Raw genomic sequence first — 15,013 nt, 5'->3', positions numbered from 1 at the left:
AGAGAGACATGAAGAAAAAGGACGGTATCTAGATATCTTTGTTATACATGCTAGATAAGTTTTATAAAAGTTTCATGCAACTTAGTATTGTAAATTCAATTATATAAAGCATACTGAAAAAATTGCCTGTATAAGGAATTCTGTCATTTTTTTCTCTGTTAAGCACAGATCCTTCTGTAATAGAAATATCTATCCTCTAACACTTCTAAGTTTTTTTTAAAAACTAACCATACTTATATGACAAATTAATAATGAATATTGTAGCAGCTACCATCTTACAAACTACTGTGGAAATTTGTTATAGAGAGGTGTAACCAGGAATAAGTTTTTAAAATATCACCCAGATAGTTCACATGATTCAATTAATTCATTTAGATTGTAGTGGGTTTGTTCAGTCCTGAAACATTTAACATCAGTTAAGCAAATAGTAAGTTTTGAGGGGGAGAGGGGAGATTTTTTTCTTTTCTAAGTTTTAGAGTTAAAAAAAATTTTTTTAGCCCGTTTCTTTATTTTTACTTCCCTTTGAACTACTCTTAGAGTTTGAAAAATAACTCTGCAAGGCCTGAGCAGAGGTGACAGAGATTCTGAGGCTATATCCCCAGCTCAATGGGAAGAAGTCACAAGACACTAACTGTTGAAATGAGTACAGAGTAAGAGTGACATCACAAGTATGGTATATTTCCCCTCTCTGGTCTAGATACACTTGGTCCCCTGAGTCTTGTGAGAGCTGACTGACTTTAGGCAGAGATATAGATACTTCGTTATTGGTTCTAAATGAATCTGGTACTGTTACAGTTAAAAGAACATGCATAACTGAACACAGAAGGCTATCACCAGTACAGACTTTATATAACTAAGTGGAGTTCCCTTGGTATAATTATTATGTTTGGGTGATCTGGTTCTTAGCTTTGCAGACTCAGAAATTCTCTTGTTACTATGCATAAAGATATTGAATTCTAGGGAACAGACTGGTGTTGGGAAAAAAAATGCAACAAACAAATAATAACCAGAATAAAAGTTTATTACTGTGTAACAGGAAGAATAATCATGATAAACACCAGATACTTGTGTTTACGGATAAGTAACGAGAAAAATATCTACTCATAAAGGGAGTTAACAAGGAAGATTTTCTGCCTGGGCTAGACTCAGGTAGAGAAAAAAGAAGACTTCCCTAAGAAGTTATAAGCATAGGCCTGCCTTCATGTGGATTTGACGCTATGCTGGCAGGATGATCTGGGAACCCCCAAGCCAAGAAAGTGAGAAACAAAGTGGCTCCTAAACTGCTTGGCAAATGCAAGCATGAAATACTCTGAACAGAGGGACTCCCAGCAACTACACAAGATTTCCTCAGATCAAGTCCTGAACTCACAATCTAGAATTACAAAATACACAAGGAAATAGTTTACTAAGAGAAAGAGTCAGGAGACAAAAGAAACACAAGGATTATAAATCCAAGGAATTCAAATGATAGATTTATCAGATAGAGACTATAAAGTAAATATGTGTAAATGATTAATGACTCAGATCTTTTGTACCTAAGGTATTATACACACAGCCATATGAAGAAATATGCTTATGAAATTAAAAATTCATGGAGAATTGAACATTAAATTAGACATAGATGAAAAGTGAAGAAGTTAACTGGATTATAGATGTGAAGGAATTATCCAGAATGTAGTACAGGAGAAATAAAAACTTGTAAAAATATGAAGGAGAGAGGTAATTCAACATATATTTAATATGATTTTCTAGAGAAGAGAATAGAGAAAATAAAGAAGAGGCTATCAAAGATATAATGGCTGATAATTTTTCAGAACTAGTGAAACACATGAATCTCCAGACACAGGAGATTCAAGGACTCTGGAACAGGATAAACTTAAAAGAAATACACACTTAGACATGTTCTAGTAAGATTGCTCAAAACCAGAAATAAAGAGATCTTAATCTTAGGCAGCAACCAGAGACAAAAGATGACTTACAAAAGAGCAATATTAAACCAACAGGGGGCTAATATTTCAAAGTGCTGAGATGAGTTAACTAACAACTAGAATAAACTACCCAGCTAAACTATCATTTAAGTTTGAGGCTGAAATGAAGACATTTTCAATGCCTGGAAGAATTTGCTATTAAAGGAACCTCACTGGGGCTTCCCTGGTGGCGCAGTGGTTGAGTGGTTGAGAGTCTGCCTGCCGATTCAGGGGACGTGGGTTCGTGCCCCGGTCCAGGAAGATCCCACATGCCGCGGAGCGGCTAGGCCTGTGAGCCATGGCCGCTGAGCCTGCACGTCCGGAGCCTGTGCTCCTCAACGGGAGAGGCCACAATAGTGAGAGGCCCGCATACCGCCAAAAAAAAAAAAAAAAAAAAGGAACCTCACTGAATGAACTTCTAAAAGATGGTCCCTAATGGGAAGGGAATTTAACACAGAGGAAGAGAAGAAATTCAAGAAAAAAAAAAGTTTGGTGAGGGAGCATAAAAAAAAAAATCAATGTTTTCTCATCTTATTTCCTCTTCTGTGGGTGTGGAGAATATGTAGGATTTACTCTTATTACAAACATTTTCCCAAGGGTCTGTATATAGCAGAGCTGAGTATGACTTTGTATTTTAAAGATTTAAAAATACTTTTTAAAAGGGAAAGTTTTATTGTTAATGATTAACAAAAGATTGAGAGTGCCTATTTCCAGATTGTAAGTTATCGTTGGTTTGGGTTTTTCCTTATCATTTTCAGTATGTTCTAGTTTTATAAATGAAAATATTATGGTATTTTAATTGGGAGTAAACTACTTTTATAAAGACATTTAACAATAATTCTTCTTTCATTTAGATCAAATCCTTTTTATGAACCTAAACCAACTCCTCCTCCAAATAATTTGGTAAGTCCAGTTCAAGAACTGGAAACTGAAAGGAGAGTAAAAAGAAAAGTCCCGGCCCCACCAGCCATCTCACCAAAGACAGGAGGAGTAAATGAAAACACAGTTATGTCTGCAGGAAGAGATCTCTCCACTTCTCCTAAGGTAGGAGTTTAATCTTAGTAAAACATGTATTAGTGTTTGCTTGTTTTCCCCATGCAATTTAATTCAAATTAAGAAAAGTCATTATTAGCTATTTTTGATGATATAAAAGTAAAATATAAGTAAATCCATTATACTGCAACATTGTATATATGTTTGAGAGTCTATAAATTTATGGTACAGTATGGATTGGATAGTTTGGGTTAAGATTTGTTTTTAAAATGCTGTCTTGAAATCAGAGGAAGAAAGGTATTAGGATTGTAGCATTGGTGCTTTGAAGAAAGGATACTTAAATACATCTAGGCATGACAAACAGCTTACTCTAATACAGAGGAAGACGTAGAAATCATCTTTTGATAAACGTACTAGAAAGATTGAGGCTCAGTGCAGAGAAATACTTTGCCAAAGAATATCAGTATTGTCATTTTGGTTTATGTCAGATTACAGTTTTGGCCTTATTGTCATTCTTTTTTAGAAATATTAATGGATAATAACTTCATGGAAAGGTGAAGCACAGTGTTGAAACAAAGTCTAAAGCTTTTAAATGGTTTGACTGCAAATAGTATATCTTTCATGTGTAAGCTAGAGATGTTGGATTTAGCAAGTTTTTTTAGGTAAATAACTCATGACCATATTCATGAGTGTTTTGTTGTTGGTGTTGTCACCATATAACATTATTTAATTCTCACAGGTAGTTAGGGGGGAAGTGAGATGAACTTGACCTCAGAGGGATAAAGATCACGGGTTCCCCAGCCAGTAGACAAGATTGGAACTGGCATTTCCATTAATTATGTGCTATCTGGACCATATTCCACTTCAGGTGCCTGGGCTGCTGCTTTTCTCAAGGGCATCAAGTTTCAGTAGTTCCTCTTGGATTTTATAGTTCATGCTGTGGCTTCCATTAAATGCCAGAGTTCTGAAATAGTTTATTTATTTGCTTTTATTTTCATTGTTTCAGAGGGAGAGTGAGTGAGTTCACTGAGGTCCTCACTCTGCCATTCTAGAAGTCAGTCTACAGGTGTGTTTTTATACCAGCTGTTTTTTAACTGTGTGAAACTTTAGGAGGAGCAATTAGGACTAAATTCTGTCTTGCTGTTGTCTAGGGAAAATGGAGGTGGGGTCTATAAATGAAAGCAGCAGATAGTAGAAATATAAAGCAAAGGAGAGGGTCAATTCCTATACCCATGAGAGCAAAAATAAAGACAGTAACTGAGGCATTAGTCAAAATCAAGAAGCTATGTAGGAGCTTTATCCATTCTAACCATCAAGAATGCCTACACCTGTCCCTTGTTTCCCTGAATCTCTGCTTGATTGCCTACTCCCTGCCCCATCCCCCTTCTGTAGTCCATTGGATTTTGAAGCTAATCATGAAATCCTAATCCCTTTATAGGGGAATGGAAAGGGACTTAACAGTACCTTATTATGTGCCAGGCAATGTTCTATTACTTCATTTGATCAGAACAGCCTGAGAAATACATACCATTATCTCCTTTTTACATATGAGAAACTGAACTTTAGTTAAGTAACTTGCTCAAAGTGATAAAACTAGTATTGACAGTGCCAGGATTAAAATTGAGGTCTTTTGAGTCTAAAACCCATGTTTCCCATTGTGCTGTTCTATGTCTAGAGAGGTATTTCCAGTTCCAAGTTGGAACTCTAAATTCTGTTTTCCATAGAAACATAGTTACACACGGTGATTAAGTTCTGTTGTAGAAAAGTATAACATAGCTATTTTTTATATTATTTTGAGGATAGTGTTCCATTGTAGACACATTGTGGAATAAATGATGTTTGTGGAGAAAGCTGAGCATTTTACCACCATGCTTCTCTTAGAAAATGCCTCATCATGTTCAGACACAGACAATAGAAACACAATCAGTCATATGCACAGTAATCTGCTGATCTGGAAGTTAGTTTGGATAACTCAACTATGTGAAACACAACTGTCAAAGATTACTTTAAAAAAGATTACTGGGGTTCCCTGGTGGCGCAGTGGTTGAGAGTCCGTCTGCCGATGCAGGCAATGTGGGTTCGTGCCCCGGTCCGGGAAGATCGCACACGCCGCGGAGCGGCTGGGCCCGTGAGCCATGGCCACTGGGCCTGCGCATCTAGAGCCTGTGCTCTGCAACGGGAGAGGCCACAACAGTGAGAGGCTGGCGTACCGCAAAAAAAAAAAAAAAAAAAAAGATTGCTGATATCTTATTAAATGAAAAACCAAAGTGCATAACAGAGTATAGTATGATAGCTTCTGTATACATAAAGTTTTATTTAAAAGGCTTTATTCACACATATATATAGACACACATACACACTCATATACCTTATGGAAGGAATCACAAGTAACTTAATAGTGGTTACATTTGAGGAGAAAGGTCTTGGTGTAATGGTGGGTATGCACAAGATTGAAGAAGCCATTTCTTTTCCTTTTTTACCTTTCTATGTTGTTTAAATTTTTTAACTTTATAAATGTTTTTCTTTTCTTTTTGTTTGTTATACTCAGAGGTTACTGAGTAATGAGATCATGGATCTTTTTTGTTGTTGCCTTTTGTGCAAGATACCAGATGACATTTCCCCCAAAAAGTTCATCCTTCAGAAGAGAGGAAGTCACTCTTAGATTTGACCAGTGGTATTAGTTTGGGGGTGGCCTGGGGTTCCATCAGACACCTCAGTGTTGTGCACTGGAAACCAAGTATAGAGGCTTAGCAGCAGGTCACTAGGCCCACTGTTCCACTTCCATGGCACAAACCTTTTTATTTTTTATATTTATGTAAGATTTCATTTGGAAAAAAAAAAAAAATGGACCATTGCCAAACCAAAAAAGAAAAAAAAGAAATTGGAAGCTACTAACTACACAATTATGTATGAGATAAGGAAGAAGGTTAGAATCAATGGTATACTGACAATGATAAAAGATGATAAATGACAGCTGAGAAAGCACAGTGGTATGGGGCTTATTCATCGTAGGAATAGACCTGTATATATATCCAAGTAGTCCTGAAGACTTTGCAGTATTAAAGCTTAGTAAAATAATTGACCATTTTGGCAACCTTGAGTCAACATGAGACTCTTATTATGCTTTGTGTACAATATTCTGTTTAGGAAAGCAGGAAAGTGTCATAAAAATATTTCCATTAAAATTGGAGTTCTGATGCTTGAAAAGGTATGCTTCTTGGTCAGTTATTCTCCTTATTTGTAAACTGAAAAGGAGGCAATAGTTCAAATAAAGCTTTTGAAAAAAAAACAGACTCAAATTTTAGTTGAATAATAAAAGAATATTTACACCACAGTTGTTTTAGATAACAAAATGCCAAACTGCACTCAATGGCAATTAACTGCAGAGGCTATTCAGTGTCATAGAACAAGTGCTTAGCCAGATGATTAATTTCCCCCACCTGTCACCTGAAACTACTTATTTTTAAGAAAATTTATGAAGAAGAACCAAGACCAGGATTTAAACAAAGAGATCATTTTATTTACAATATTTACAGTATTGTAAATTAAATTCAAACTACCCCCCTAAAGGCAATTAAAGACCCCCCACTGGTATAGATCGACATAAGCTCCTCACTTTAGACCATTGATTTCTGCATTTGTAAAATGAGAAGACCATAAAACTTTTTAAGACAACTTAGGACAAAAGACCAATATTTAGGGAAGTAACCTGACATTCAGAGCACAAGCATGCAATAAAATAAAATGATAAATTAGGCTCAATGGTGGCTGATCACCATTTACTGACTGTGAATATAAGTTAATAAGTATATAACTCTGAACTCCTAGATATGATTCATGCAATTTAGTATAAAGTGCAAGTCAGGTTATAAGAGCTTAGGAACATAAGTGAAATTGTTGCCAAACACATCTGCAAAGGTATATATTAAGCACTGTATACCTAATTCCATAAAAATCACAGTATTAACAGCCAACTATCAATGACAATAAAGATTTCACAAGAATTACACTTACGCTTATGATAACACGGAGAGGAGTCTCCCAGCACATTCAATGATGAAATGAGCCTGGTCACGTGGAGAAGGGCTCGCTCAAAGATCCTGATTAGTACAGCTCTAGTGATTGACCATGATACTTCTGTCCACTTACTCCATCTCTAAAAGTGGAAACCTCATTCATATCTCAAGACCCAGCTAAGTGACTCAAGCCCTCACTCATATTGTTACCTCTTTCTAGAAAGCGCTGGTAGAGACCCAAGTTTTATACTTGGATGTTTTTGAGTACAGATTGCAGAAACTGTGAGAAGCCCAGGGTAAACCAAAGTCAGAGTTACACACAGTAGTCCCCTTGATTGATTCTACCAGCAATTTCAAACCACAAAGCAAACACCCTTTCAGTATTTATACATAAAGGCCTCCTTCTAGAACGTTCTTTACCTCCATTTCTGTCTGTGCAAAACTGTGCACAATGGTGCCTATGGGCCATTCATGCTGAAATACAATAAGCACACAGCCAAACTTAATTTCCTCACATGTAAGTTGAAAATGCCTCACATCTTCCAAAGAAAATCATTAAAAGATGCAGATCAAAATTTAATTGAATACAATAGTTTATAAAATAAAATGCTACACTGCATTCAGTGATAGCTTGCAGAGGGTGAGATAAGGGTAAGCTTAACATACCCGTAAAGTTTTTATTTACTGGAATACCTTACTTACCAGAATACCCTGTTCCTCAATAATACAGAATAAATAGGGCACAGCTGTATGTATCACCTGTTCTATTGGTTAGTATTCTTTTGGTCATGACTAATAGAAACAAGCCATTTTGTTGATTTTTTTTTCTTAAGCAAAAAGGATAACTTATTATGAAAACACAAGGAACTTTTTGCAGAACTGTAGGTAGAAGACACAGCTGGTTCTTTCAGACTGCAAAGGGCTTTTAAATCAGTTACTGCTACTGTGCATTTGTCAGATTTGCCCCATTTGTGCACCAGGGCTGAGATTAGAGTTGAGGCAAGGCAGTGCCTAGAGCATAAGATTTAAGGAGGCATTCACTTTTAGGGTGGTGCAGATGCAGAGTCTCATTTGCACCCCCTGTGAAGAAGTGTCTCCTTAAATTTTGTGCCCCAGGAACCTCTCTTGCCTTGCCCTAATCAAGGCCCTACAGTGCACATGTCCAAATATATTTTAGAATTGACATTGTAGGTGCCAAAAAAAAAGTTTCTCAATAACCTCACCAGTATTTCTATGCTCTGAAAACGACCATACCTTTTCAGACAACATTGTGTTAACGTAGTAAACTGATTTTGAAGGGAATACTATTCAACTTTTGATAACTTGGGTTTTTTGTTTGTGGTTTTTGTTTTTGCATTCTACCATACTGTTTCTAGACTTCTTTCTGCTCAGTTGCAGAATTTGCCTCTTGATTTTTCTGACTGTATTCAGTGGAAGAGATAAAATGTTACATTTTGCTTAAAGAAACAAACCATGATTAGGGTGCTTGCCTTTTGAAACAAATTTTGTAGAGTAATTAAGTGTGATTTTGAAAGGTTGGTCTTTTATATCACTATATTCCAGAGTAACTAAATAGGTGCCTGTTACAGTTTTCCAGTTGAGGATTGGGAAAAAAAGTGCCACCACATAGAAAAAGAACCTGAATAAGGTAAATAATTTGAGCACATTAATGACTCAGTTTGGCTTGTTTGCTAAAAGCTTTATAAAGGCTAAGGAGTTAGCAATAAATGGTGAATTGAGTGTTATTGATGTACATTGACAGGATCACTTTAGGGTACATTACTGATGATAAATGTGAACGAAGCACTGGTTAGCTCACCCTTTACTGCATGAAGAAGAGGAATACATTTAGAGCACTTGAACAGATTCATACAAACTATGACAGAACCCTTCTCAGTTCCCAGTATTGGATAAATTTCACTCCATAATAATAAGAAACAAACAAAAAAAAAAAGAAAGAAAAGAAAAGACCCTCAACAGCGTGCACAGCAGGGCTAGGACTAGGGTGAGGCAAGAGAGGCAACTAGGGTGCATAATTTAAAGAGCCACTAACTCTCAGGGTAATGCAAGTGTAAACATGGCACTTGTTTAAACCCCAGAGTTAGTGTCTCCTTAAATTTTGGCAATAGATGCCTGATTCATAAGTGGACACTTACAATGTTATGCGTGAACCTGAAAATGAGTGCCTCCTTAAATTTTGTAAATAAATAAAATAAAATAAAATAAACTGGTCAAGAAAAGGGAACTGATCCTAGCATCAGAGCAAATGACCTTCTGTAAAACAAACTTAGCACAGAAACAAAAGTTTTTTTAAAAAGAACTTCTAATCAGTATTTTTAGTGTGACTTGTTTGGACATTCTACTAATGAATTAAACAAGGGCAAGTACCAAAAATAATGATCTGAGACAAAATATTAATCACGGGTGAATCTAGATTAATAATATATGGGTTTTTATTGTACTATATTTGCAACTTTTCTGTAGATTTGAAAATTTTCCCCCCAAAATAGTAAAAAGTAATCATTTGAGAATAGGAAAGATCTCTTGGATATGAAAAAACATAATTTTCTAATTTTAAACTTATAAACAACTGATAGTATATTGCAGAACATCAAATTAATGAGTTAGAAAACAAACTTGAAAATTCTCTTTAGAATTCAAGGTGAAAAGATGAAGAGGTTAAAATTCTGGGAGGAAAAATAAAGAATAGAGTCAGGAGATTCACTATATTTATAGTAGGGTTATAGAAATAAGAATAAAAAGAGGGAAATAATTTACCAAAGAGAGAGAAAAGAATTTATATGAGCCAGAGAAAGATTTGAGTCTTAGATTAAAAGCACTCACAAGGGGCTTCCCTGGTGGTGCAGTGGTTGAGAGTCTGCCTGCCGATGCAGGGGACACGGGTTCGTGCCCTGGTCTGGGAGGATCCCACGTGCCGCGGAGCGGTGGAGCCTGTGCTCCGCAGTGGGAGAGGCCGCAACAGTGAGAGACCCGCGTACCGCAAAAAAGCACTCACAAGTACTAGGCAAGATGAATTGGAATGAGATCCAAACCTAGACATATTCCAATAGTACTTTTAAATTTCAAAGGCAGGTTACCTACAAAGGGAAGATTTTACTATCAGATGCTTTTATAACATTAAATGCTGGAGACAGTGGAGCATGTTTACATAATTAAGAAGAATAAATATCTGTAAAAGGTTTGAAACACATCAAATATATAAAAATTCATGATTTTGTAATGTTAATACCAAAATAGTTGATTTTTGAAGTTGCTAGGACACCAACTCATTATTGTGTAAATTGATAAATAAAGGAAAAGATCAAGTACTCATCTTGACTTTTCTCTATAAAATGTATTTCAAGATAATTAAATAGTTGGTGAGGGAAAGTTCTTCCCCATAGAACAATTTTAGCTATGAAATACAGATAGACTGATATCATTGGAAAACTCACCATTTCATAATCCCTAATGAAATAATGGATCTAGCAACAGTCAGCATGGCTGATGAAATCATTAGTGAAAAGGTTTTATAATAGATGAACGGATCAGGCTGATACTTAACTGTAGTGATCTGCAGTGATCAATCTTTTTTTTTTTTTTTTTTGCGGTATGCAGGCCTCTCACTGTTGCGGCCTCTCCCGTTGTGGAGCACAGGCTCCGGACACGCAGGCCCAGCGGTCATGGCTTATGGGCCCAGCCGCTCCGCGGCATGTGGGATCCTCCCGGACTGGGGCACAAACCCGTGTCCCCTGCATCGGCAGGCGGACTCTCAACAACTGCGCCACCAGGGAAGCCCCTGTAGTGATCAATCTTAATGTAATTAAGAGTAAGACAGTCAGGCATTTTGTGCTTCCTGATACATTGCAATAGCAAGTATATAGGACTACCATAAGTATACTTGCCAAAGAATTAAACTGAGATCTAGTCAAGCCACTGGTTATAATAACTACCAGATTACAAGAAATACTGAGTGGTAGAGGAGCATGTTAAATGACACCATGAAGATGAAATCAACCAAAATGGAATGTGGGAAATTCCTTAGTAACTTTTGAACTTGCATCCACTTAATTACATATTCTCAAAACAGACAGAACTAACTTTGAAAGAACACAGAAAGAAACAAGTAGTCCATATCATAGTGAGAAATTATAGCACATCTCTCCATATAATTGATGGAATAGGCCAACTAAAAAATATCAGTAAGATTTAAAGACTCAACAATTTTGACCTCATAAAATACTACACCAGGGCTTCCCTGGTGGCGCAGTGGTTGAGAGTCCGCCTGCCGATGCGGATGGGTTCGTGCCCCGGTCCGGGAAGATCCCACATGCCGCGGAACGGCTGGGCCCGTGAGCCATGGCCGCTGAGCCTGCGCGTCCAAAGCCTGTGCTCCACAACGGGAGAGGCCACAACAGTGAGAGGCCCGCGTACCGCAAAAAAAAAAAATACTATACCTACCATAGAATTCATTTCTTTACAGAGAGTGACTATATTTTAGGCTCTAAAGTAAATTTTCAACAAACTTCAGAGGGTTGGAATTATGTTTTCTGCCCAAAGTGCAATTAATTTAGAAGTTGATAATAAAAAACAACAGCTAGAACAAACCCATATATTTGAAAATTAATATATATACTTTCAAATAAACTATAGGTCAAAGAAGAAATCAAAACAAGATAAACTATAAATCCAATGAGAATTTTTGGTTTTACTACTTGATGTGTTGAGGAGGAAGATATTTATAATCAAACTGAATTCCTTTAGTTGTTTCTATGATGGTTTTATGTTTACTTAAACTTCTTGCTTGGCACTGTTTTTTAATACAAGTCCTAATTTGCAAGGCTTGAAGAACAAGCCTGACATGCTTGAACTTGGAGAAGCCTCAAAAACAATCACAGTACAATTGAGTTAATGGAGCAACTAGATATCATAAAATGGCTTAATATTTCTTTTACTGTCTGTTTCCATGGCATTCAAGCAAGAGTTTAGGACATATTTTCAATGGTAGTAGATATTCTTTAACCAGCTTATGTACAGGAGTCCAAACTACTGTGGGATATGTAAAGTCTTTAATACTTGGATTAACAGTTGTAATCTAAGGATTAATATATACACTCTATATGGTCTTCATTAGTGCCATTTTCATTAAGGGTGTGTGAGCATATTCTTTGCAAACCTGCGTGAAGTTAGATCATTACATTAGGTCTTAAGTGTGTAACCCAGGAATCTTTTGTATCCTTTAAAAAAAAAAATTCTAATATCGCTCAACATAGTGCTGCAGAAAGAAGACTTTAAAGTTAGATAAACCCCTCTAATAATGATCTTATTGAAAAGCAAAGCCAATAATTGAAAATACATTGTGAATAAATTAATAATTCTTTGAGAATATAAACTTATAAAGTATTTGATACTTTAATAAGTAAGTTTGTAGTACTACTTTACAGTAAAATATATTTCTGTTCTAGTACTAAATTCCACAGTTTGGGACCATTCTCATGCCCAGAATGCCTCGTGAAGCTCAAGAAATAATTGTTTATCTGTACTACATCAGAATTTCTAATTCTAAGATGTATTAATTTGGATAAAAATCCTAAAGCTATTTCTCCACCTCCACCCCCACCAGCAGCAGTCGATGCTATTGAAGTGGAAAGTCTTTAGTGTTATCTGCTTACCTCTTTACTGCTTTGGAAAAGTTAGGTTTTAACATAGCTGGGCTTTTTTTTTTTAACAAGGACCATCCACATTTAACTTCTTATATTAAACCTCTGAAATACACAAAACAGAAGCACCTCAGATAATTGAGTGATTAGTATAAGCAACAGAGTTTATTTTTAATTTTGATAGAAAACAGTTTATTCTTTCATGTACTCACAGTAACTTGAATTATTAAACAGAGATCTTCATTTGGCCCGACTTCAATGTGCACTTAAGATTTTCACACAAGGTAAAAAAGTTTTTTCCATCATATATTGTTCCCCTTATATATATTTGTTTAAAACATGTTAATATTTTTAATTTACTTAACAAAAATTCACCTTATACAGCAGATGTTACCTTCATTTCAGCCCATACTATTCTCACAAATTTAGAATTGACTAAAACAAGTAAAATCTTTTTAATATAGATATTATTTTACTTATTCGCTTTTTTTCCCAGAAAAAGTATGCTTCCTATAGAACACCTCTAAATTTTTTTGGAAAGAAAAAATTACTTTAAAATACATACTTATTTAATACAACTTGACATACCATGTCCTATGCATTACCAATTCTGTATTTATAATATTTCAATGATGAGGCTTTAGAGTATACATAACCAAAGATGTTACTAGTACATTTCTTAATTTTGAAAATATTAATTCAGACACATGAGAACTTTATAATTTCCATGAGCAGCAACCATAACTTTGATAAACATTAGCCATAAAAAGACATTCATGGAAATTTTTAAAAGATAGTTTTCAATAGAAGTGTCATTTTTATATGACTCTGAAGTCAAGCTTTTAGTTACTCTGAGGGAAGCATCAAAAGTAAAGTAGTCTTACACCAGTTCTTAGCTTCCTAACACCTCAAAAGAAGGCAAAAGCTAAATGAACAGTATAAGGTTTGCCAAATAGTTCAAAATAAAATTTCCTTTGAGTGCCATAATTAAATTATATTTATCATTAAGACATCATTAATAACCTGAGTATTTTCATTATAAGAAATACTCTCATGTAAGTACATTTGTATAATGTTTTTAAAGGGTATGAGATGCGAAAGTGCTGTAAAATAGAATCTGAAAACTTCTCAAGAGTTAACCTCTTTTGATACTGGGTTAGAGACAGCAGTCATTTGGAATGCTACAGCAAGCAGTTCAGCAGTACTCATTGCTACTCTTACTACAATATGAACATGAAGTAAAAATAAGTTATTTATCCTACTAAAATCATATTATTTATCTTAAAATTTGCCAGGACAAGGGGCAGTGTATTTCCAATAAATATTTGTTAATAATAGGTTAATTGCTTTTGCTTAGGTGAGAAATAAACCAATTCAAAAATGGATGAAACAGAAAACAAAAAGGATAATTATATTTCTTTTTCTAAGAAAGAAGTGTTATATAGAAGTAGCTTTCAAAGTTTTTTTTGTTTTTTGGATGGGGAGGGTGAGGTTAGAGGGAGTCTACTAAGCATAAAACATCTTAAAAGACATCTGGGGACATGCCTGTCCTCATGTGCTACTTCATACATTCATTTTTTATATAGCCCTTACTCTATGCAAGGAACTGTACTATGAACTAGGAGGAAAAACATGACAAAGACGAAGTCTTTGTCTTCAGCTATCTCTCAACCTACCCAATATGGCAGTCACATAAACAAAAAGTATGATACAGTAAAATTAGGACTATAATAGAGATAGGCTAGAATTCTATAAGACCATTAATGAGAGCGTTACTTTATACCACGTTACCTCTTTTCCAAGCACGCCTCATTAGAGGTTAGGAACAGGGAAAATGTGTGAGTGTGTGTGTGGTGTAGTGTGACGTGTACTGTAGGGCAGTGTATTGGAGGTGAGAGAAGCAGTAGAGATCACAACTGATCTGAGCTATTGAAGGACAATTAGAGTTCACTAGATGAGCAAAGAAAGAAGGAGAAGGCCATTTCAAAAAGAACAGATAGGCAAAAGCATTGAGTTATGAAAGTGCCTAGTTTAAGAGACCATGAGCACTACTGGTGTGATGGAGTACCTGGACATAAAAGTGGAATCTGGTTCTGAATATTTTTGTGTGTGATTGCTAGAAATTTGGACTTCATTGTGTAGACGGTAGGAATAGTAGCCATCTATTGAAACCAGGTACAGAATGGCATTATTAAAAGGCTTCAGTAGTTTATACACCCAACTGCATGGATGAATCTCAAATGCATTATGCTTAATTAAAGAAGCCAGGCTCAATAGGCTACATTCTATATGATTTCACTTATGTGGCATTTACAAAAGGCAAAACCATGGGGACAGAAATGCCAGTGACATAAACCAGTGATTATCAGGGGGTGAG

At 35.7% G+C, this 15,013-nt stretch overlaps 1 protein-coding gene across 12 annotated transcripts in view; it reads left to right on the top strand.

Moving 5' to 3' along the window:
- Positions 1-15,013, top strand: part of EHBP1 (EH domain binding protein 1) — a 494,124-nt gene that overhangs the window by 315,892 nt on the left and 163,219 nt on the right. For all 12 annotated transcript variants that reach the window (XM_049696094.1, XM_049696098.1, XM_049696097.1 and 9 more), the window contains one exon: positions 2,822-3,011. In XM_049696094.1, coding sequence (XP_049552051.1) covers positions 2,822-3,011 — 190 coding nt within the window. The remainder of the gene's footprint in view (positions 1-2,821; positions 3,012-15,013) is intronic.

Source organism: Orcinus orca, chromosome 13 (genome assembly GCF_937001465.1).
Source record: "Orcinus orca chromosome 13, mOrcOrc1.1, whole genome shotgun sequence".
In the NCBI taxonomy this organism is placed as follows: domain Eukaryota; kingdom Metazoa; phylum Chordata; class Mammalia; order Artiodactyla; family Delphinidae; genus Orcinus; species Orcinus orca.
This window is presented reverse-complemented; position numbering and strand designations above follow the sequence as displayed.